General features: G+C 35.7%; 1 protein-coding gene across 7 annotated transcripts in view; it reads left to right on the top strand.

Annotated features, from left to right (window-relative positions):
• The window catches only part of LOC131691411 (uncharacterized protein DDB_G0283357), a 351,896-nt gene that overhangs the window by 178,812 nt on the left and 146,425 nt on the right, over positions 1-26,659 (top strand). For 2 of the 7 annotated variants that reach the window (XM_058977779.1, XM_058977782.1), the window contains exon 2: positions 5,936-6,122. In XM_058977779.1, the coding sequence (XP_058833762.1) occupies positions 6,034-6,122 (89 nt within the window). In that variant the 5' untranslated portion in view covers positions 5,936-6,033. Of the gene's footprint in view, positions 1-5,577; positions 6,123-26,659 lie in introns of all 7 variants that reach the window. The other 5 variants (XM_058977780.1, XM_058977783.1, XM_058977778.1 and 2 more) reach the window with 4 other exon arrangements.

Consider the following 26,659-nt stretch of genomic DNA (forward strand, 5'->3'; position numbering starts at 1 on the left):
AGGGCCGACGACGGATCAGATGTTCAGCCTGTGGATGATCCTAGACACCTTGTTCATTGATTTTAAGGCGGCGTACGACTCAGTGAATAAAAATGAGTTGTGGCAGATGATGTCAGAACATGGTTTTCCGGTTCAAAATTTCGGATTGCAAATGAGATCTCAACCTTTATGACCTAAGATGGACTGAAGCAGTGTGATGCACTTTCAAATTTGCTGTATAATTTGCTCTTGAAGGAGCTATCAGAAGAGCTGCCGCGAAAAGGAGCGGGATTATCACCACAAGGTTGCATATGCTCCTTGGTTTTGGGGACGATATTGATATAATTGGAATCGATCGTAGAGCAGTATAAAAGGCCTTCAGATAAGTACATGGTCGCAGGTAAAGAGATAGACAGGTGTGTTGGTTCCGAGGTAGTGCTTGGTGGTGACGTCTTTGTAGTGGGTGAAGAATTCGTTTATCTTAGTACACTTGACTTGCGACAACGATGTTTCCCGTGAGGTAAAAGGCATATTGCAGCTGCCAACAGGGCCTTTTACGGTCTACGTAACCAGCTTAGGTCCCGCAACCTGCCAACGTCAACCAAATTCGCCTTATACAAGACACTGATCCTCCCTATCGCTCTTTATGGCCATGAAGCGTGGACGTTGAGGGAGGCTGATAGGAGAGCATTCGGAGTCGTCGAGCGTAAAGTGCTACGCACAATACTCGACGGGATATGCGACAATGGAGTATAGCGCAGCCGTATGAATCATGAGTTGTACAAAGTGTACAAACTGCGGATATTGTTAAACAGATAAAATACTGCAGACTGCAATGGGATGGTCATGTAGTACGAATGTCTGAAGAAAGAATTGCAAAAAACAATATTCAGTAGGGAGCCAGGAAGAGGACGCCGACTTCGTGGGAGGCCACGAACATGTTGGCTATACGCAGTTGAAGAGGACCTGAGATCCCTGAACGTGCAGGAAAACTGGAATCTTCGTCGGTCTTGGGCGGCTTCCCAAGACCGACAAAGATGGAGCTCTACGATACGCCCGGCATTGGCGAGATTACGCTTACCCTACAAAATATCAAGATAGGAGTGTGTCAATTTTTTATGTTGGAACGAGTGATACGGTAAAGAAAGTTGAGAACACCGTGGAATAAAGTCATATAAGCAAGCATAGAATTACCCGATGGCTTAATCTTTTGTCTTCTATCACAGGAGTCAGGACCGTCTTGCTCTTTTTTGAGTACTATGACTCTTAATATTAAAACAATACTTTATGTCGTCCAGTAACTTGCTATTTGAATATCGTTGCAACATAAAAAGTTTAAGTACCTATATGTTAAATTTAACCAAAAAATTACCCCCCCCCCCCACGCAAAACAGAATTGATGCGGCTCTGTGTAAAAGAAGATTTATGACAGCTTCCTGTCCTTTTCTTCATTGCTCGTCTTAAGTTTAACGTCCCTGTTATAAACCAGTAGTAAATACAAGGTTTTGCAGGCAAATCGCTCGTGTGGAACGTGGAGCACGCCGTTGATGACAACCGGAACGGTCAATGGACATGTGTACTAGAACGAATGTCTCCAGAAGCGTATACTTATGAGTTCCCACGATTGTTGTACGCCAAATACTAAACCATTATGAAGCAGGCACTCCGGAAGTATCCTAAGGAAGTAAAATCGAATGCAGAAATGAAGTAAAAAATGGATTTCCAACCAAAATCAAGCTGGTTCAAACGTTGCACAAGACTTTATGTGCAGTGTTGAGAAAAAATGCTGTGAAATTGAATTAAAATATGTTTAAATTTAATCCCTTAAAATTTAAAAACGCTCGGTTGAATAAGCAAATTTTGAGCGGCAATTTGAGATAAGCGCCATCCCACACAGCGGTTGTGATTAGAGCCTGGTTAAGTGATAATTGAATTGATTTTAATAGTTGAAATGAGCAGTACCCCAGATCTAAGCTCTTTTTTATTTGCGCTACGTGACGTCGAAGCTAAATGTCCACAAAATCTCCAATTTTGATCAGCTTAAACCACTTATTCTGAGACTATAGTGAAGAAAATCAAAACATGAATCGTTTCACAAAGAATGCGATTGCTACTCACTATGAATAGTACTTCATATAAGATATACTCAGAACAAAAATATATAACTGCTACATTATTTGAACTCATCTTGGTAATGTAACCGAATATATTGAGCACGGTGAATACAGTTGCTGAAACCGAGGGCGAACTATTACGAGAGCAGCGAAAAGAAAATTTAATTACTTCCTACAGGTGCCATTCAACATTCATCGAGTTTATTGTACTGACGTAATGATTGGCATAATAGTACAAGTTTAGGCTACGGTTTTATTGTTAGACGATGGGCCACGCAATTATTGTCCTAGTGAAAAAATCGTATTAATTCAAAAATCCGCGCAAAAGCGTAAAACAAAACGCGTTCATTGAAACATCCACTCGACTTTTGTGAGCTATTCGGATACGATTCCAATTCGAAATCCAATATGAGCGCTTTAGTTTGCTCGCGCATAGTGGCTCGTAAACTCATTAATTTGGCTACCGGCTCAGGACAAACCAACGCATGGATACATCATCATGAGCCATCATATCAACAACAGTCAAACAATTACCAGGCTCACTGCATCCAATCGAGTCCCGTGTGGACTTACCCAGCGCTTGTTTGGTCGGATGTTATTATACTCCCATGGTTATGGAGCCGAGTGAGTGGGTAGACAGCAACGACCGCCATGAAGGTGGATGATAAACATCATTAAAAAGCTCGCGCTCATGATGCAAGCGTGAATAAAAAATAGAAAAAAACCATCCCCCGCTTAGGTACTTAATTCTGAAGAGCACTTATATCGGGGCCAATGTGCGATCGGGGCAGTGTCCGGAAACGGAGGGTTCATTTTGTGACACCCGGCGGCATTCAGGACAACCGCTTGGAAAATAAATGAGTGCGCGAGAATCACACTTCCATAGTCAAATGTTGAACCGTATCGGGGTCGGAAAAGTACAGCGAACGGATCCCGTTTAATGTTATAGGAGTTGGTACCACAAGACGAACGATTTAATGAATACTCAGCGGTAGATTGTCAACTTTAACCCGTGGGTTCAAAAATATGAAGGGCGTTAATTATGATGGATAAAACGAGGCTGTTTCATAAATGGAGAACGCTAAGCTATGTTGAAGAGTTACTTAGAAATCTGTTCACTTGTTGAGCATGAAGTATATGCCATATCGTTTTTTTTGTTGTCTTGCTAAGTTTTTTGTGTTTGATTATATTGTTTAGTTTGCATCACATTTCTAATTCAACATATTGGATGTTCAACAGCAAGTGCTGACTTTTCATACGTATTGCTGACATTTACATTATTTTATGGGGCATTGGTTGATTTTAATTGCTCTTTTATTACTATTTTAGTGCTCTTTTGCGACCATTTTATGGTTCAATTTTACTTAATCTATGGATCAAATCACCCTTTTTTATGGATCATTCACACTGTTTTATGGATTTTTAGTTTTGTTTTATGGAACATGAACAACTTTTTTAAGGATCGTTTTTCAATTTTTATGGATCATTTTTGTTGTTTTAGCGGCGCAAACTTAGGGCTGCATATATTAAATGCTAGAACTTTCGATCTAGCTTTTAGAAAATTACAGTTTATACATTTTTAATGAAGCAATCTTAGTATTTGAATGAGAAAAAATACGTTTCTTGATAAATGGGAATGTTAGGGTTTTAGGAGGTTTTGTCCTTAATATCCCCTATTTTTAATTACATTTCTGCTTATGCTGAAAATATATCATTTTTTGAAGTTTTTCTTCTGTATCGGTTGAGATTGGATGGATTCTTGATTAGTTGATATGTATAGAACGATTTTTTTTGACAAATTTGGCATCGTTATTGGCGATTAAATTCAATATGTTTATCAGGCTTGTTTCAGAACTGATGATTTGCGTTTATTATAGAAGACTTAACTAATTGTCGACACGTTTTAAGAACAAGATTAGCAAAAATATTGAAAAGTCTGTTTTCTCAAAAAGTTGCAAGCTTTGGCAAACAATCATCAACGATTCTTAGTTTACCACATATGTCCTACCAACTTTTTTTGAAATTTCGATAATTAACCGCCTGGAAGCCGTGTTTATGGCTCCCTAAACGAGCATGCGGAGTATCTGAACGTGGTGCTCTCAGTGAATTCGCGCGACTGATATGACCGCTGAAGACTATATGAGTGACTGAAAAGAAAAGTCAGTCGCAAGGACAAAACATGCTTCGCAAAACCCGTTTCAATCATATCAGAATATAAAAATCGTGAATAAACTTTAAGCATAAAAATCGCTTAAAAAATTCACACGTAAAACTCGGCAGGGTTGAACCATCAGTATAAAATCTGGATCAAAAATAATTAAATCGTACGTAGCATCCGTATATCGTGATGGTCAAGATTAAAATTCGACTACAACAGAAAGGTTTGTAAGAATTGAAAATGTTGTTTTTCGGTTTTTATGCTGAAGGTTTTTTATCCGACTCTTACAAAGGAGAGTCCGTGTCCGATTTTTATACTTAACGTTTGTATCCAATTTTTATATTCTAATGTATTTGAAGCAGGTTCTATAAAGCATATTTTGTCATTGCGACTTTTATTTTAGGTCGCTTATATGTCGTAGTCAAAATACTAGTATTTGTTTTGAAGGTGAAATGCAAATGCAGTTTATTATTATTATCATAAAAGTTGAATTAAACTGAAGATATCTGTCTTAAGAGGGTTAATTCTACACAATGCTTTTTGAAGAGTGAATTCTTAATAATTACTTCTAGGAGGCCCAATCACCAAACATGTTTTTTCGAGGGATGTAGAGGGATTTGTAGAAAATACTAAACCTCCCAAGATGCCGGTTTGTGAAATTTGGGATCTTTTTGAATATGTTTTCAGTATTCTTGTTTTTGAAAGTGTATAAAATCAGAACGCTACCTAATTACTCCATTCAACTCAGCACTGTACCCCAGAAATAGTCACTTAGATAACTTTTTTTATGTTGCATAATCTTTAATTCCCCCATTTTATAAATGCTAATACAAACTTTTCTAAAATTATTATAAAAACAGAGCCCAGTCTACAAGACTCAAATGGAGAACACATTTTTTTTCACCATTTTTTTCTACATAACATGCGGTTAGAGTTCACTCAAGTTGTTTCATTTCTTATCGAACAATATTATTATTTCTCACAGCCTTTATCTTTAAAATGTCATTCAGATCATTAGCAGACCTTTAAAGGGATACCAAAACTGTGGGGTACAATTTCGATCCTACGTCGCTAAAAGCTCCAAGGCATAAAAACTTAACAATAAATCTGTATTCCTAATAATAAAACAATTCCCACAATATGAATCCTCTGCGATGGTGTTACCTATTTTAGTAAGCTGAAAAAAATTGCTAAACCCCCAAAAAGTGTCATCGTTGCAAACACACCTTGCCTTGTTTGATTTACCGTTAATGAAAAATTCCTTCCCCAACGTTTGCTCCTTCGTAACCATCATTTGATTCATATTTTGTATTCTCTTCTTTGCAGGCTATCCTCCGGTTGCTGACATAAATGGGCCTCGTGCCAAAGACACATTCCTAGAAAGAGGAAATTATTTCATCCGTGGCCTACTTGTGTTCGCTACGCAGGGACTCACTCATTCATATCCCATCAGTGCCATCTAGCTAAGGACTGGGCAGGGGGAAAACTTCTTGGTGCCACCAGGGGAGGAAATTAATGGGAAGAAAAAATATTTCATTTGGATGATCCTTTGAACCAGTGGAAGCAGTGGAAGATAGGAAAAAATAGCCAGTGGTGAATGAATGAAGGAAAAATTCTTAAGGAGATTTCTGTGCTGATATCGCGTATAAACGCTTGTGAAAATTGTTGATAGGACCTTTTTAAGGCTTATTTTTTGCAGCTTAATCTTGGTGAAAAAACAGGAAAATTGAAATTCGTTAAGAGTTGACGGAAAAATTCATTGAAGTGTGGGTTGTGCCAAAAATGTTTGGTTCTAAACTACGATCATGGATGGAAAATCATATTGTGCGTCCGAGAAAAAAAGGAAATAAAAACAAAAATGGAAATAGCACGTAAGTAACTGAAATCATAACGGTACTGGTTATTAGAAAAGCTAGTACGAGTTTGGACAATGAATCTCAATACACATAGAAAATTGTCATTGATATGGTTAGATTTTAATATATTGTTTTCAAGGTATAATTAATAAAGTTTTCATGCTGAGCATGTCCATTGCATAAATCCTTATTTAAGATAGATATCATTGTTTATTTCAACATTTGGAAGCTTCCATCTCATTTTGTCTGCATTGAAATACAGTTACACGGTAACATGATAAATTACATTTATACGCGACAGTAGCAAAAATTGCAGCCCCCTCCAAACAAGTTCACTTGAGTACCCGATCAGAAGAGCATAACTGATTTATAATACCTGGAGTTATTTATTTCAAAAATATTTTGAAACAGAACCTGTTATAAATCCGGCTGGTTAGTTGTTAAAATAACATAAAATAAAACAAAAAACTGGCTAATGATAACAAAATTGCAACAAAATTTGATATGATTTTATCAAAATTAAAACTAAATGAGATATATTTTTTTTCCATAAGTAGAAACGTCCTCTGTAAAAGAACTGTATTAGATATAACCATCTAATGGCAGCGCCCTAGTAACAAACGATCAATTCATAAATTGATCGTTTCATAAAAGATTATGTTATAATATTGATAGTATAGAAAACTGTCCGCAATCCATTTTGCATTCCGTTATCTGAATATAACTCCAGTTGTTATAAACACTGAAAAGAAAAGTCAGTCGCAAGGACAAAACAAATATCAACCATAGTTATAATAGTATTATTGTTTTGTAATGCTCTTCTGGTCGGGTATATTATCTGCGCATGAAATACCTGGAACAAATCCGGAGCACATATCAAGCACAGACATGGCCGTCGGTTTGAATCTGGGCAAAAATAAAGCGAAATGTAAATCTACCCATCGTTGAATATGTTCCTATCTTCTGACCATCAGATTTTCTGTAGGGATGATCGAAATCTTACCATATTGCATGCGATTTCCTTTTTTTCAATCTGTTTATTTGATACGGTACGATACTTTAGATTGAAGGTTTAATTTCTTGCAGCTAAACGTTGACAAATTGAATTATATTAAACAAACATTTACACTAAGGAAAACTATTCCCAGATTACCTAAAAGATGTAATATAGCTTAGAAAGCAGCACACCTTTAAACTCGAACATCTCCAATTCAAACAGAATTTAGCAGATGTGTTTTAATAACCGCAAAGTTGTAGTCTATAGATTTTTGGCTATTTTCGGCAAATTGATGCCTAATAGAAACGAAAGGTCAGTCTATTTTCAACCATCAAAGGCATTGGTCACAATACCCAGAGTGCTCCTGCTTCTGTCCGAGCCAGTGCAAAGCGAACGAAAAAAAAAACAATTACTTGTGTGCATTGTCTGAACAACAAAGGATGCCGTTATTTTTATTCTTGTGTGATCTATCAAAATGACTGAGTCTCATCAACAAAACGTGATTATTCGGCCTAACACAGTGGCCATTGACTTCAGGTCTTTTCGCATAAGACCAAGTATTCGTGATGTGGAACATCTGCTGAAGGTGAAAATGCAGTTTTGGTTTTCGGAAGTCACCTGCATACAGCATGCGGTGCTGATAACCTTCAACAAATTCGCCCAGGCGAAAAGATTCATTTCGCAGAACAACGTAAAACACGTGCTTATTTGTGACAACGCTGAAATCAAGATCCCTGTATACATGGATAATAAGAATATTGAAGTGAAATTACATGATTTATCTCCACTTACGTGCAAAGTGGCAATTAAAAGATTCATGTCGCATTTTGGAGCAGTGGAATCTATTACGGAGGAAACATGGAGAAACTACTTCCAGGTATTTCAAATTGTGTCTTTGTGGTGAGAATGCGGGTAGACCAACCCATTCCCTCCTACATTACCCTGCAGTACAATACAGAAGGCCATTACACAGCGAACTCTTTGTACATATCAGGGACAAACGAATACGTGCCAATTCTGTGAACAAACTGCACACTACGGACAACCCTGCCCAGAAACTGCTAAGGAAAGCTCAGTTGCAGAAAAAAATGCCAACACCCAAGCCCCAATATCTTTACTTGAACCACAGTCGGTTGCAGGAAGCCAGGAAGAAGATCTGATCGCGAGTATCACGGCAGTAATCAAGATGATGATACCGACGTAAGCAACAACGAGACAAACATGGGTAACCCCGAACTTGGCGAAATAAGGAACATCTTCCCGACGCGGAAAAAGATCTCCGCTCGCAATAGTAAGTTGCGCGCACGGGATCTAACAGGCTCAAAATAAAATTTATTGTAATTTTTATTTTTTACTTCTTGTAAATATATTTAAACGACCCATGGCTCCTCTAAGCTAACGCATTGAGCCGTGTCAAATAAACGAATTAAAAAAAAGAAAAGAAACGAAAGGTGTCAAAATAAAAAAATGCATTCTAAAGCGAACCAATGAATTTAGACGGTGTTGGTAGCAAAACTTGACGTAGTTATGCTCTGTCGCCGGACATGCTGCCATTTGTACAGCAAAACTATCGGAGAATGAGTACAAGGAGTTGATTAAAAACTACAAAAAAATATACACTGAAAAAGTTGTTTTCAAAACATCAAAACCTTAAGTTAAAAAATGAAACATGCGGTAAAAAAGTTTTTCTTATCATTTTTGCCTGGAAATAGTATGATATGTATGATTTGAATCTAATCATAGTGCAACCATCCTTCCAGATATAAATTAGTTATATAATTTGCATTTCTACTTCATCTCATCAGAATCCGACACTAACTTAGTTAACGGACTAACCTAGCGCAGGGTTTCTGTCCGATAAAAGAATTTACCTACTCCACGTGGAATTTATTTTTGGTCATCCCAATGGGCACATGAGTGGAGAAATTTATTCGTCATCATGCAAACTGTCAACGTTTGCTTTTTACTACATACTACGAACTGAGCCGCGATGACTGGCATAAAACAAAAGGCGGTAATTTAGTTAGCCAGCCTCATCTAAATTGCATTAGCAGTTATTCATGAATACCAAATGTGCCTGTCAAGAACTTTCGAATGCGTTATCGTCATACGTTTTCGGGGCCCGAAAGTGTGACGGTGAATGCGCGGATCTAAAAGTTAAACACGGATATCACATTGAAGCAGTGATGTCACAACTCACGTATGGAGATGAGTGGCGTTTGATAATCTAGTTTTACCAGAGTTGGATGTTGAACGGTGAATTGCAGTGCGGCGAAGTGCGAAGAATTGGACTCTATGTCGATTCGATGCTAATGAAGATTGACATCTGTGCGATAACTGAGGCTGTTACATGCTCAGCGAATTTTGGATAGTGGTTGGAGTTGATTCAAACTTTATTAGGTATAGGGTTAACTGAACGGAAGGACAGCACAGAATATTTTTTTTTTCTCCAATTTTATCTTGGCTATTTAATATCAAGTTGAAGATCATATAAAATTATTTTTTTAATCTAAATTATTATTATAAGTATTTCTAAAGGAACAACAATTTTCATCATCTTCATCGCGGCCGAAAAATAGAAGTGTTGCAATTTATAAAAGCCATGGCCACCACACGACCTGTTTTTTTCTCTCTATTGCAAAAAGTCAACGACTGCGGGGTCTATCCCGAAGTTGATGACTCCTTAGATGAAGTAATCTGAAATATTATTTAAGACTACGAAAACAACTTGGAATTTTTTGTGCAGAAATTTTTTGAATTGTTGTAACACTAGGGAACACTAATTCAAATTACATTTATATATATATATATATATATATATATATATATATATATATATATATATATATATATATATATATATATATATATATATATATATATATATATATATATATATATATATATATATATATATATATATATATATATATATATATATATATATATATATATATATATATATATATATATATATATATATATATATTTATATTTATATTTATATCGTGGCCTGTTATGCTTGACTAATTAATATCCGAAAGTGTTTACTTTTCTTATTCTACTAGTTAGTCAGTTACTGACGATTTGAATACGAAACGTAAACCCGAATTTTCTAAGATAGTTGTTGTGCGCAAATCGGATCACTAATTTAAAAAAACTAATTCAGCTTTTTCCGCGAAGAACTCGATATCCAGGTGAAAATCCCTAGTAGACAAATTGTCTAACTATCTCCTTCCAGATCGACAGGTTTGATCCATATAATACAGAATCCTGCTTCCTCTTCAAGTTGCGTTAGCGACAAATTTAACAAAAAGATATTTTTAGTCAATACTGATGCAGCTTCTTTGACATAACGAACCAATGCATCCGATAACAAAAACGTGGACTTCTATCGAATTTGCACGAAGCTTCCTGCCAAAAAAATGACCCCGGAAACACCAAGTACAATTAATGCAATCGGTCAGTGCATTTGAAGTGTGCTAGTATTAGGATTCCTAATATAAGAAATGTCCTAGATCTGCAGAACGGGCTGGCTGACAAAACCTATGCACTAATGTCTCTAGTCTGAACGAGGCTAGCAGGTTAAATAAAATTCTCTCCAAATCGAATGATTTTCAGATGAACTCCTTAACAACCAGAGATGGTGTTTATGTGACGGACGAAAAAGATGCTCTTAATTGTCTCTTCGACATACACTTTCCAGGTTGTATCGATCCGGAGGTGAATAATGTTCACAGATTTCATTCTGGTGATTCGGACTCGTGGGCGTTAGCATGCACATTGGTTTCCACTGAATCGGTCAAGTGGGCAGTTGACAACTTTGCTCCATACAAATCACCCGGAAAAGATGGAATACTTCCCGTGCTACTGCAAAAGGGATTTGATATTCTTAAACATGTCTTGAAAAAGATTTTGCTTTCCAGTCTTGCTACCGGGTATATTCCGAAAGCAAGGCGAGAAATAACTGTTAGATTTATTCCCAAAGGGGGGCGCTCAAGCTATGAAGAAGCCAAGAGTTTTGGGCCTATCAGCTTAAGTTCTTTTCTTCTGAAAGGTTTGGAACGGATAATCGATCATCACATCAGGAACGTTAGTTTAGTTGAATATCCACTGTACAAAATGCAATATGCATATCAGTGTGGGAAATCCACGATCACTCTACTTCACGATGTTGTTTACAACATTGAGAAAGTCTTCTCGCTCAAGCAATCTAGCTTGGGTGTATTCCTAGATATTAAGGGTGCTTTTGACGATGTGTCCTGCATGTATCTCGGGTTGGATAAACGCAATGCTTAGTAATTGCATACTTTGCTCTTCACTGCGACAGGCTGAGATACGGAAGTTAAGTATTTGCGGTTGTCCTCAGGGCGGCGTTCTGTCACCTTTGTTATGGAACTTGGTAACCGACGGCTTGTTGAAGAAACTCAATGAGCTTGGATTTCCAACCTACAGGTTTACTGACGATTATCAAATACTAATTACTGGATTTTGCATCGGAACAATCTTTGACTTAATGCAACAGGCATTAAGAGCTGTCGAACAGTGGTGTCGACAAGTTAAATTATCAGTTAACCCAGAGGGGAGGGGAGAGGTGACGACAGTCCAGTCAAAGCTAAACCATCTGCAAAGAATGACGCTAATGGCGTTGACTGGTGCTTTCACCACGACTCCGACTGCTGCTAAATATCAAACCATTACACATACACCTAAAACAAGAAGCACTATCATGTGCATACAGACTGCAGGTTACTGGGCTTGGGAACAGTAACCATGTTGATCTTGCTATCAGTCATACACGATTGTGGTTACAAATGGTTACATGGGGTGAAGATATTCTTGCTCCCGGCGATATTGCACTCACATGTAGTTTTCCTTACAGGACATTCCATGTGAAGATTCCCTCTCGAGAGGAGTGGTTGTCTGGCTATATGGAAAGACAACAACAAACGCAAGTGGTCTGTTACACTGACGATTCTCTGATGGAGGGACGTGCTGGTGCTGGTCGTGAAATGAGATTGAAACAATCTCACTCACTAGGTAGATACTTTATTGTATTCCAAGCAGCAATCTTTGCGATTATGTGCGGGGTACAATCGGCCCTTCAACTGAGTTTGTCCGGCAGAGTTATAAACTTTTACTCCGATAGTCAGGCTGCAATCAAGGCCCTTAGCTCAGACAAATCGCGGGCCAAGCTAGTGATCGCGTGCCGAACCCAAATCGAAGAACTAAGCATTGTCAACACTATCTACCTTGTCTGGGTGCCCGGACATTGCGATATTACTGAAAATGAATGGGCTGACGAATTGGCCAGGGCAGGTTCAGCGATTGACTTCGTTGGTCCTGAGCCCGCGCTGCCAATTTCGACAAGTTGGATAAGGGAAAAATACGGTCCTGCGCTTCGTCCGAGCACCGCAATTATTGGAGAAATCTACAAACGTGTCGCCAAACGAAGGCCTTTCTAGAACAACCGTGCCCAGTAATTTCGAAAAATTTCCTACATTTTTCGAAGCTCCACTGCGGAATGCTGACCAGGGCTTTAACCTGCCACTGCAAACTCAATTATCACATGGCAACTATTCAGCGCGCTGAGTCTTTTTCATGTGATCTTTGTGAATCCGACTACGGAACCTCATATCATCTGATATGCAACTGTCCAGCGGTGGCGCAATTGCGATTTCGAGTCTTCGGCCGTCCTTATATAGACGAAACCATGTTTGAACGACTGAAACTCAGAGACATACTAAAGTTTCTTATCCAATGTGGTAAAGAGCTTTAAGCTTATTCGCAGGCAAGTTGAACTACTTGTGAGGTTAACTTACCTGTTGTTTATTTTTGTTTTTGTGCTGTTATTTTTCCCACCCTTCCAATTCTACTTCCCCACACCTCCTTGTCCTTTCCTTCCGCTCAGGAAATGATGAAAACACACGGCAAGGCACAAATCCTAGACTACATACGGGCAACGTGCCATTTAAGCCAATACATTCTGATTCCTGATAGGGTTCCTAGTACCGACCCTTTTAGAAGAAAGTGGCTACTGCGGTCTGCGGTAGTCCTTAGTACCAGTAAACACCTTCGAGGAACGCGTCTGAGTGAAATAAAAAATAATAAAAAATCGATGCTATTTTTTGTCACTTTCACTAGAATTTGAAATTTAATTCAAGATGGTTTAAATTTGACATTGACAAAATCTTGCGGGTAATAAAATATACCGTTCAGAAACTAATTTATCATCAAAATAAAGCGTAGATATAAGACCAAGACTCTTTGCTGCACACCCAAAGCGTTAGAGGTTTTGTCTTGAAAATTTTCGTGCTCGCTCCACTGTGCAACGAGAGTTAGTAATGTTTAACTTCTAGCTCTCTCTCTCTCTAATTATGATAAAGATGGCCCCATCTCATTTCCCAACAAAGACGTATGTTGAACGACTTATCGAGAAAATAATTAATATAATTACAAATCTCCTTACATACCGATATTTTAAAACGGATCCCTGAAGAGTTGCACACATTTTTCATATTTTTTTGTATGGTACCAAAAATGGCGGTTCTGATTTATGATCAAAACCGGTATTACGGTACCAACGGTGGTCCAGAATGTACCTAAATATGGCAGGAATTTTAACTTTTGGCTGAAACTAAGTAACTTAGCCGTGCAACATGTTCAGGAAAGTTGTTATGCTTATCAGGCCCTTATTGCATTTAAACAGAAACTAGGGTGGATCTAATTTTAGCAAGATTTAAAATTAACCTTTTCAATGGTTCGAGATAGAGCATGGCTGTCTTCAATGAGGTTGTTGAACGACATATTTTAGAAAAAATACTAAGGGCATGAACGCTTTATCTTTAAAACTTTCCACAATAAATTCAAATGTAAGCCTTACAGCGTTCCGTTAAAAAACGGTTTTACAGCATGTATTGTACACTGAAGTACCCTTTGGGCGATTTGAACATTGTTTTAGGGCGCATAATTTGTTTTGATACACCAACTACTAAACTTTTTTCGTTTAAAAGTTATGAGAACTTTCACATAAAAAATACTTTTTCGAAAAGCATTATCTGTAATTAGAGTCTTAAACGTTAAATACTATTGCTGTTATTTGAAGTATCGTGAATAGAATAGATCACCAAAAATAGCAAATACGATATTTTTGTCTATCTTGCAATATTTACTTAAAAAATAGTTCATTTTTGATAAAAAGTATATATAACTTTCTAACGAAAGGAGCTAGAGGTTCACTATATTGAGACAAACTGTTCTTCTTCAAAATGTCTGAAAGTATTTCTAAAGTCATCTAAATGAAAAATCAAAACTGCAAAAGTTATATACATCCATTTAAAAAAACACCCTATTTTTCGGTAAATTTCTTGAAAAAATTAAAGTACAAGACATAGAGTTCCAGTGTCTTCAACAAAGTTTTTTTTAACTAAATTTTTCTTTATTTTCTGGAAGACTACGAAACTCTATCTTGAACCACTAAAAAGTTAAATTTCTGATTTTAATAAAATTAGAATCAACCTGCCCACTTTTTAAAATTAAAAGAAATGTCTCGTTAAGTGCAAAATTTTATCATGAAAATGGAATTATATCTATTATTTTAGTCCACCGGGAAAGGAATTTATACATTCAATTGATGAAAAACCGAATTTTTTATATAACTTTTGCAGATTTTATTTCTTTCCAACATATCCTGCAGATATTATAATGCATCAAAACTGTTGCTTCTATCATTCAAACGATATGAGTATTTGTAATATCAAAAATGAATATTTTTGAAAACAGTTTTGCGAATTTTTTAAAATTAACTCTATAGCCATTTTTTGCTCAATTATACCGCAAATCATGACCTTATATGTAGTTAGAAAAGAATTATTTTTTGTTTGCCCTAATGAGTGACATTAGTATTCTTAAGAACCCCATTTTTTGCTAAAAAGCTTTCAAAACCTTTCAACAATACTAGTTTAATATATGGAGCCTTGAAAAAATTGTTCGCCTTAAATCTTAAAGTTGTCTGAGGACTACTTCAGTTTTAAGTCAATACCGCAAAAGTTATGTGAATAAAACAGTACTTTTAAGAAACACTAATAAACACCTTAATCTTTGATTTTTAATTTGTTATAAAATGAAGTTTGACAGATAAAGCTTACATATCCTCAGCAAACATTTCTAAAACTTGTCGTTCTGCAACTTTACGGAAGGTCATATGACTCTATCTATAATGATTATAAATTTAAATTGTAGATCTTTGTAAAATTATAACCACCCTATCTGTTGAACGAGAGTGGGTTCACAAAGTACGAAAACTTTTCTAAAGACATAATAATGCTAAGTGGTTTTATTTTAGTAACATCTCAAAATTCCTGCTTTCCATTTTTAGTGGGTTTTCTTAGGGTGTCGGCCACGCACATTATTTTTTTCTAAATAGCCAAAGATAATAATTTTGCTAAATTCTTGGTCGAAATACTCCACATGCCAGAATAAATTCAATTAGACAATTTTCTTTAGCTGCTGCCAAGTGCTACAAAAATTTGAAAATCGAAAAAGAAAAAAGTGCCTGTAGTTACCTGGGAAATTATATACTGTATAAGATTGCAAAGCGGTTGGTCTAGTAGCTTTTGAGTTATGACGTACATCACTAAACTGCTTTTTTGAGGAGTCTCCGGAGATTCACTCGTTCAATTTGCAATGAAAACATTTGAAAAAAATGCTGCAATTTTGGAAAAATATAATATTAAATTTAATTACTGTACTATAATTTAATGACTATTACTATATTACTACTAACACCCTCTGTTTCGCCCAAACCTATTTAAAAAAATGCCTTTATCGAATTAGCCTTATCCTCCTTAATATGCTCGAGTTTATTACGCTTCTAGTACATTTAAATAAATATGTAAGCATTTGTTTTCCACCTATAGCTCCGCAATCACGGAGTGGATGATTCAAACGTTCTTTAAAAAAATATACGAAATAGAATATTATGAGCAACATCTCGAATAGTTTAAAAAACAAATCACCATGCGTTCGCACTATAAAGCCTATTGAAGGAGAAGATTGGTGCTTGGTAAACTTGAACAAATGAATCCACATCAGAAGAATGGGAGGAGTTAGGATATCGTCGCTATCTTATGACAAGCGCCATTTAGCATATTTCGATAAGAACAATTTTTTAAGTTTGAGATTGAATATCTTGAAACTTATAAATAGTAGAAACAATTCATCGAATACAATGTATGATTCTATCTATTCTGTATTAATCACTTAAATATTACGAAGTTCACTACATTAAGAGTTTTTGCTAAAAATGTAAACAAAAGTCGCAGAGAATTTGCTATGCAAATAATTCATCAACTTTTATTCATTTCTTTGGCTTAATTTGGTCTATAATCAATCGGTGAGATGAATTTTAACCGTTATGTGTCCGACGCGGTACCCGGGTACCATTTGAGGTTTCATCTAATGAAACTAACATGTTTTATTCATAGCTGAAAATTGAAACTTTGTGACATCTTAGAACTTCACTAAGTCAAGTTTTTGGGTTAATAATATTGTTGTAGTAATGGGCGGAGTGAGGAAGGGCTCCTGAATTTGATTTCCGGAAGCATGTTCCAGGGCTGGGATACTATTTGGGAATTTCAATGGAATCCCGACCAGGAGGAAATAACACAATTATAACTCATGCTGATATTTTGTTACGAAAAATTTCCTATCAAATTTTGTTATAAAGCAAAAACCGTTAGGTGTTAAAATAACAAAAAGTCTAACAAAAAATTCTCTACGAATATCACATTTATAACAAACGTTGATAGCAATATAACACGATCATAACAACATGAGATAGCATAATTGACCCCAACATAGCTTGTATTACTTATTGTATAATATCAACAATTTTAGCGTGCACGTCTAAAAATAAAATACGAGAAAAATAAAGCATACATTAAGGCGCTTTTTGCTTTGGGAGCAAAAAGCTTCATGCATCAAAAGCTTTTATAGCATTGCCAAACGATTGCATATACCTGCTGGCTGATTGTTATTGTGAATATATGACATGCAGATTATTATTTGTCGATATTGCCGCTTTGAACCTGGGTATTCTGAGTTTGATGGGGAAGTTTCCTGTATGAACCAACGACGTTGTTCTCGACCGATATTTAATGTTAGCATAATATTTCACGCTTCCGTCAAGGGCAAAACAATTATAGATGCAGAAGACGTTTCCAGAACGCACACATTGAACTTTGCCCAAGCCTAAGGGTGCTTACAGAGTGGCCGCGAGAAGCTGAGCTGGGGCTGGTACTGACATTAGAGTGCGAGATGCGAGAAACCTGCTCGCAGCATATCAAATGGAGCCTGTCAGAGTAAAAGCAGGCAGTCGGCGCCGATCCGCTCAGCTTTCACTCTGACACCATCCCTTTGGTTTGCAGCAAGCAGGTTTCTCGCATCTCGCATTCTAATGTCAGTTCCAGCGCCAGCTCAGCTTCTCGCCGCCACTCTGTAAGCACCCTAAGTGCTCTTTGTTTTCCTGGTGTCATACGCTTTGTTTTTATTAAGTTTTACTCACCAATACAGCTGTCTATATGACGATAGACTGAATAGCTTTATAATATCTTTTCAGATTAGGAAAAAGGGGCTATTTTTAGTTTCTAAATAGTGCGCTTTGGCGCTTCTCTTGTACGTTAACGTGTTTTACGTGGTTTTTAGAAATAATGTCGATGCGACATGGTAACATTGAGCGGATATTTTACGTACATTATTTTACGGAGAATACGACAAATCTTATTTAGGATTCCGCATAGATCCAAAGCAACAAATGTGTTTTGAGGTTTCAAAATAAGTCTCTTTTGGGGATTTGTTATTGGCATTTTTGATATGGGGAAGACTAAACAAACCAGTGCAATTATCTCGCACCCAATAAATTGCTAGAAATGCAAATCTTTCACAGAAGTTATATCTATCAACTGCGAATATAACAGATTTATGAGAAAATTCGAGAAATTGTTGATGTTTGTTCGACGGGACGGATTCTTGAATATTTCATGTTTTTTTCTGTTACACATTTTTTCCAAATTTGATTAAATTTTAAGAGGAAATAACAATATTTTTGCATTAAAGTTTTTAGATATTTCAAGGATTATCTAAAACGCATTCAAATCATTTGTCAGTTCAACCATTAAATATACTCAAGTAAACTCAAACACTTTTTATGCGGAGGATAAAATAAAAAAGTTGCGATAGTTTAAAAATTAAAAAAAACGCACAAACTAGAAAGCCACAAACTGGATAAGGTTTAAGTGTTCATAAAAACCTGCATAAATTGGAGAAATCGCACTGAAAGTCTTATCAAGATCCTCAAAATTAATACACTACGAAAATTTTGGAGATCAGTATAATATATCAGATAGTTTTTTGTGACCCGAAAATTCGTTTTCGCAATATGCAGCATAGATTAGAGGAAAATTAATTATATACTCATTAGACTAAGCCATGAAAACTAGTTTTAAAATGCTTTTTGATTTCAATTCACGTTTCTTTATTTCATCTGGACTGCTTGATACTTCCTGCATATTCTTCGAAATAAGTTTTACAGGAAAATGATAATCTTTAGAAAAGTTCTTTGATAACTTCACGATTCCAAAGCTTTTTATGATAATGGCTTTAACATTTAAATCATACACCTCCTACTCGAAGTTATGTGTCAGACGAGTGTCTTAGAAAATAAGCAATGTCATCTCTTAATCCTACTGTAACCAAGTAAGTCAATCAAACATCTCACTGACAAGTTCTCCGACCAATTGCATCTAAAACTTGTCCATACTCAAAACGCGAAATTTTGAAAATCTCAATCAAAAAAATCAAAAACTTAGAAAATTCGCTTTAAAAAGTTGAATTACGACGCATAAAAAGAGACCTCAGTGTATAAGCAAATATACTGTCATTTGTGTAACCGTTAGCGTTCAAAGATAATTGTGAAAGAATATTTAACTTACTGGAACATCATCGTTGTATACGTACATTAATATCATATTATTAATCCAATGATAGCACCAGAAAATATAATCTTGATATAAGCTTTCTTGCATTCCTGATCGGTATATCATAAAGATAACACAGAGAGTAATATATATCAACATGAGATATAAATTTGATAGCTTTCTGTTATGATGTTCTGATCGGGATACTAGCAATATGGGTATCAACATTCTTGGAATTGCATCGGTAGGCTATATCTTGTGGTTTTGGAACCATTTGTTGATTTGACCCCGGAACGGACAGGACAGGTTCCCGTGGAGCCATGAGTGGCGATTTAATTACAATTTCATTTTTCAAACTGCCATAGGGTTCCGTAACAACAATTAACATACTTCCGAGACAATTTGAAGAGTTTTGATACTCATATTGTTAAGACATTATTAAAATTTACAAATCATTCCCTGGTACTGGAACATTACTCCGGAAAAGCCGGGTTACCAAGAACCACATCCATTCATCCATTTCAATTTTACAGAATCAAAAAGTGGAATCCAAAACATCTAAAAGTGTCAAAATCGGTTAAAGGAAACCATAGTTATGAGTATTTCAATTTGTGGGTTTCCGGGTAGCCTCGTTGGCGTTGGTGTTTTTTGATGGACACATAACGGTTAAAGAAAATTGATCAAGAAATTTGACAAAATAGTAAGCTTTGTTTACAGTGATGCCAAATATGCAATATTTCCAGTTTAAAACTAAAACATCGCATCGAAGAATCCAGAGCTTTAAGTGGATTAGTAACACTATCGTTTCGTAAGTCATATTCATGAAGCTGTAATGCTGTGTTTCGATGCCATTTTGAACCACTTCTCAATAAACAAATTAAACAGAACGGAATTAATCGGGTAAAACAGTTGTGAGTAATTGACTATATAGCTAAACATTTTGTTTACTCCTTGTTTCAACAAGGATGTGAAATTTACTGATCGGAAAACTAGAAGTGGTAAGAATATTTTTCAGCATCATTTAACGGCAGTATAACTATTTTCACAATTTATCCAACTTCATTTTACTATTTTAAATATGCAAAGGGGATCTTTGTTCAACTTGGCCTTATCAATCCTTTATCGTGGACCCTTACATCGTTTGATTTGGGACATCATGTCCTTCTATTATGGATATATTTGTTAAGCTGTAACTAACCCGTTTTACATTAGGTGTAAGAATGAACCTAATTTTGAGCAATTATGAAAAATGTATGAATACCTTGTTAAAGAAAATTTAATGTGCAACGATTTTCTAACATTTATACCAAACGATTAGAAAAGTTTCGCGAAGAATAAAGAACGAAATGTTGGCATATGTTCATAAAGAAGGTCGACTTGCGATCTTGCTTGCTTAGATTGGATGAAAGTGCTAAAATCTAAACAGCAAACGGCAAATCGAGACAGGTTGAAAGTGATTTATTATTTCATCCGATTCGTTTGCTATTTTTAACTTTCGGAAGGAAGGGAGTGAAAAAGATCCAAACTCGCACCACAATATTGTGATGTGAACCGACAGATGGATATTGATTGGAGAATGAAGAGATGATACATACACGGAAATACTTTTAACGAAATGAAAACTGTCTGGTCCCGTTACATATCACGGTTGCTGTTGTTCTATTTGACAATAACTGGGGTAATGTGTCTATTGTAACAGTAGGATCAATTGTGTGTTTCGTACCTATTGGTTTTTGAACCAAGCATATGAGATAATTACAATATAAATTTGTCTAATTAACTAATTTTGAATTATGTGCTAACTCCAACTTTAAGGTAAAATAATTAGTGTATTCTTTAAATACAGTCATACCTCGGTATAAATAAACAATGTAACCTCGATATAATGCAACTCGATAAAACAGTGGTTTTCAACCGATGGTGAATTCACTCCCAGGGGTAAATTAGACTATTTCATGGGGTGAATTATGCGGGATAAATTTAAACTTGTTATCCTAACGTTGCCGTCGGAATTTAGTTTTTATATTGTTTCAGTGTGTCAAGAATTGAGATGTTTACTGAGAGTGCATAGGAACAGGTTTCTAATTGGAAAATTGTGGTTTTCATCCAATTGAGGTTGGACAGAGAATGCGCAAAAATCGCAAGCGAAAAAAGCAGTTTTTTTTCCACAAAGGGAAAACTGGATTAAATCATTTTGCGCATTAAGGGCGCAAGACCTAACTTAAATTAAGTTTTGCTTTTTTGTGTTTCCAATTCATCTCGTCAGTGACCAGCACCATATGGGTGTCTGGTTAGACGATATAACTAAATTTGTATTCAAATTAGCATTAGAGACATAAAGAAATCGAAACTGTTTGGTAACTACTAATGCAAATTTGGGTACTAGATGAATTACTTGAGTATAAATTAGAATGAAGTGGAATATATCGAAGCAGATTATGTAGACAAAATCGAAGTTTCTAAATGTCTCACAACAGTTACTCTGAAGATAGTAGGGGAGCCCGGGGCTAGTTGGCGGTTGTGGCAAGTTGGCGGAATCCTTTTTTCTCTGTTTCTATTAGACAAAACAATTTGTTTGGTGGAAGTTGTGGGTGATATTAGTAAATTTTCTAAATTTCAAATACTTTGCGTTATTTAGGGTGATTTTCAATCTACTTCCCGAATGATTATATTATTCGATAGTGCGTGAAAAGAACTTTCAGTATCCGTATAGATATTACAACTATCCAGAAACAAAAGTTATTTTTTCAATAGTTTTGAATAAAATGTGCGGTTGGGGTAAGTTGGCGGCGATGCCACGGGGCAAGTTGGCGGTACTTTTGAGAAGAAATATAATAGTTTGGCAAAAATCATGCAAATTAATTTCAATTACAATTTTCTATTCTGTTATTCCGAAATTTTGATAGGGGACTATATATTGGAAGGCTAGCGATAGACACTTCGAAAAACATCATGTAAATTAACATAGGTTTAAATTTGATTTCAATTTTACATCACGTTGAGTTTCTTAACTTACGTAATTTTACTCCACACACTTATTTTTTCTGCCGAATCTAAGCATTTTTGCAACTACTGTCGAGATTTGAACAGCCGAGCACTCAGCTAATTCATTTTTCGCTGAGATCTCAGCAAAAGCTCCAATTTTTTGCAGAGATTCGGGGAATATCTCGCTGAAAATCAGCAAACAAATGACACTTTTCCGAAATATCAGTGTATAACTGTTAATTGCGGGAAATTGCCGAACTCAGCTAAGTGTGCATAATGGTGAGTTTTTTTAAAGTTTGTAAGTTCTGTTACATGTCACTGCACGCCGAAAAGTCTATGCTTTCCGTATTTTTATAATCTTTCGCGTAAAATTGAATTGGACACAGTTATATTATACCATTTTGTAATGTAGGCTTTACTAAATTGTGGAATTACGTCACCGACAAAATTCATAGTTTTTGGAGTAAATCACGAAAAAAGGAAAAAAAATTAGGCTAAAATAATTTAAAATGGAGTTACAACCATTGTAATCGATTACTAGTTGACTCTTTGGGGCCGTACACTAATTGTGTAAGGCTTTTTTAGAACTTTTCGATCACCTTCTCCCTCCCAGATAAGAATTTATGAGATTTTTATGAATATTACAAGCAAATCAATGGCAGCAATTAACTGTAATCAGCTGTAGTAATTTTATTTGCATCCTTATCTCGATCCTCGCCCAGTAGGGGAGACCGGGGCTAGTTGGCGGTGTTTTCAGTTTTTGATTTTTACCGCTTTGATGTAGGTAGATCTTGCAAAATAGAACACGCGGCATGAAAGAACAGACTGTTGGCAACATCTCTGATTTTTTTAAAGTGTTTGATGCATTGTCTCCATTTTTAGAGAGAAAAATATGTAACGCGGAAAACCCGCCAACTTACCCCGGCCCCGGGGTAAGTTGGCGGTATGTGAGGATACGCCAAAAACTAAGCAATCAAATGGAAAATCAATTACTTCAAAGGTTCTTTTGGAACGTGCTGAATGTCTTTTCGAGAAAACTGTATATTAACTGACACTTGCTATTATATTTCAGTTTAAATACCCCGGGATTTTGAATTTGAAGCGTACTGCCTATTCAAAAGCAAATTTTCGAAATTCTTCACTCAATAGGCCGGATTAAATGTCTTTTTCATTGCACAGTGGTCGCAATGGTACCAAAACGTGCGTTTAATTAATGGTGCTCTAGGAGTTGATTTTAGTGATTTGGTGTGTTAGAAACACTTTTTCAGAATGGAAGCCCCCTTCTTTTGATGTATACTGAATTGTGATTAATCCACCTAAAAGTGAGATAGAAAATTTATTTCCACTAACTTTTAAGATAGAGGAACGATGAAAATGACAAAGTTATAGTAAATTCTACTGCAAGAAAACTTGTTGAACATGTAAACTCTCCAAAATGTAATGGTGTTGAGATAAAGCACGTTGTTTGTGGGAGGCACCCAAAAAATCATTTTTTTATTATAACTTTTTTCTGAGATTTTTGCAATTCTTCAAATGTTCTATGACGTTGTTGAAATTAAGAAATTGCAGATATTTGTCGAAGACGTCAACATTTTTTATTTCAAAACTTAAGAGTTAATTAATAAAGTGGTTTAAAAATACTGCCATTTTGAATGACAATTACTAAGAGATGTGGAAATATGTGGAAGACATTTCGATTCCATGGGAAAGACAGTGACAAGTACTATAAGAAAAAATACTACTCAGAACGGGCATCCACTGGCCTGTATATAAAAAATACTTTCCGGCAATGCATGTTTTTCATTTTGTAACAAAATAATTACGACATTTTAAGCATTACTTTTTATAGCAATTGTTTCTATGTGTTATTCTATTCTACGAATATTTTAAACAATCTTTGGAAATGTCAAAGTACACATATGAATCCAAAACTATCAGCTCTGTAGTCTCCAACTTACGAATTATTCCTAAACTAGCACAACAACAAAAGTGATCAACTAAAAAATGTGCAAACATTTTTGGCTGTCTTTACAAGAATAAATACCATTACAAACAGCATTAGGGTTACTGCGCCCTAATTCATCTTAGCTCCTCTATTCATCCCACCCATTGGAACTCATTAGTTAGAGAAGTATTTGCTATCTCTATTCAACGCATTAGCTCAAAAAGTCTAACTGTACTGTTTCTTAGGAACGAAGGAAAGATGGTGATACTTAAGCGCAATCCAGTCACTCTAAGTCGAGTTATCAACGAAATATTGTAACATCCCGACTAATGTGATGGATAAGGGCTCGTCTACCCTATATGCCGTTTTCATGAAACGATTACGTGGCCGGAATTGTCAAAAATTCTTTTGCAAGCACGCATTGAATGATTAAATATTTGAAATTAACCCTCAAAAAGGCAAGCGAAAATTGTGACTTCATAAAGCATCGCTTCTAAGACCCAATGAAACCAAGAGCCTCTTTTTTTCGTTTTACCAGCGAGAGAATCGAAAGCCCGAAAACGCTCAATCATTTGTATTTCGAATTACAAGTTCATTGAAACTAGGAAACTGTAACTAGACGAGCCTCTGAGACCCCTTGCCTTTTTGAGGGTTAAAATTTGACAGAGATGTAATATATAGGTGAAAATATTTTTCTAAAGATTTTCTGGCAAGTCGGATCCTAAGTAGCAACTCTGACTACATAGTCGTTTCGTGAAATTGATATCTAATACTCTTTGCTATGGTTCATACTCATGAAAATAGAGTAAACCTTTTTAGACGTCTCTAGTGTTCACTTTCCAAATCCTGTTAATTTATGAATAGTTTCAGATAACAGAAATTCAAAGTTCACTATTTATATGTGTATTTATTACTCGCAATGATTTTTTAGAATATTCGACACATAGAAAAAAATCGCTAAAAAATTTATGCTTAAAAAATCGTACTTATTTTGTTACAAAATGCAAAAAATACATTGCCGGAAAGTATTTTTTGTATACAGGCTGGTGGATGCCCGTTCTGAGTAGTATTTTTTCTTATAGTACTTGTCACTGTCTTTCCCATGGAATCGAAATGTCTTCCACATATTTCCACATCTCTTAGTAATTGTCATTCAAAATGGCGGTATTTTTAAACCACTTTATTAATTAACTCTTAAGTTTTGAAATAAAAAATGTTGACGTCTTCGACAAATATCTGCAATTTCTTAATTTCAACAACTTCATAGAACATTTGAAAAATTGCAAAAATCTCAGAAAAAAGTTATAATAAAAAATGATTTTTTGTGTGCCTCTCACAAACAACGTGCTTTATCTCAACACCATTACATTTTGGAGAGTTTACATGTTCAACAAGTTTTTTCGCAGTAGAATTTACTATAACTTTGTCATTTACATCGTTCCTCTATCTTAAAAGTTAGTGGAAATAAATTTTCTATCTCACTTTTAGGTGGATTAATCACAATTCAGTATACATCAAAAGAAGGGGGCTCCCATTCTAAAAAAGAGTTTCTAACACACCAAATCGCTAAAATCAACTTCTAGAGCACCATTAATTAAACGCACGTTTTGGTACCATTGCGACCACTGTGCATTGGCGAGATACACAAGACAAGGATTGTCTTACTTTGGAGTGAATTCCAGAAATAAATTTTTTTGATGACTTTTTTGCACTATAAATAGTACCGCCAACTTGCCAACTTTCATAAACACCGCAAAAACTGATTTTATAAACATTCGACAGAGGCTCGTTCGTGAACTATTGAACTTATTGAACTATTATTTGTTTTGAATGAACAGCTCTAAGTGCAATCACGATACACTGGTTATGTCCGAGACGTTACCTACCCATCTTTTAATCATAAGGCTAATCAATACTTAATCGGGAGAATAATTCTCATGATGAAAAATAATCTTAATGGACACTGAGCCAAAGATACCATTTAGCATAACAAAGCATATAAACACTTGTGCTTACGTTCTAGTGTTTTGAGATCTTCGACAAACTTTGCTAGAAATATTTATTCCTTCTTGTGAGGTCATGATTTATTTTCGCATAGAAGGCACTCGAATACAACTTTTTGACGTTAGCCCTAGTGCCGGTAAAATTGTTCATCAAAATATAGTTGGTTTCAAGTTATAAATTATTTATTCTAATTTTTTTTGCAAACTTCATAACTCCAAAGAGGCGAATCATAGCAAAATAAAATTTCAAGGACTATTGTACAATTATATTGAAATGCGTTTTGGGAAAATTTAGTACTGCTACAAAGTGGTACTTTTTCATTCCTTCGCTTTCATGAAATTTTAGTTTTTCGTACATAATACCATCTATCATTGTAACCAAAATGCGAAGGATTTCTGGAATTACAACATATAGGTCCTATGCTATATTTAGGGTGAAATATAGCATAGTGCTTTCGCATAGGCCTGCTAAGCCAAGACAAGTTTCGGCTTCACTTGTGTCTCATCGGCATAAACAGAACTTCTGCTCGAACGGGACATCACGTTTGATCAGTCGTTTGATTGAAACACATAGTGTGTTTTAGTTTTAAGGGATTTGCGTCAAGCCGGCGCTAATCTATTCCGACAATACGTTAGTGTCGGTTTCT

The sequence above is a fragment of the Topomyia yanbarensis genome, chromosome 3 (assembly GCF_030247195.1).
Source record: "Topomyia yanbarensis strain Yona2022 chromosome 3, ASM3024719v1, whole genome shotgun sequence".
NCBI lineage: Eukaryota > Metazoa > Arthropoda > Insecta > Diptera > Culicidae > Topomyia > Topomyia yanbarensis.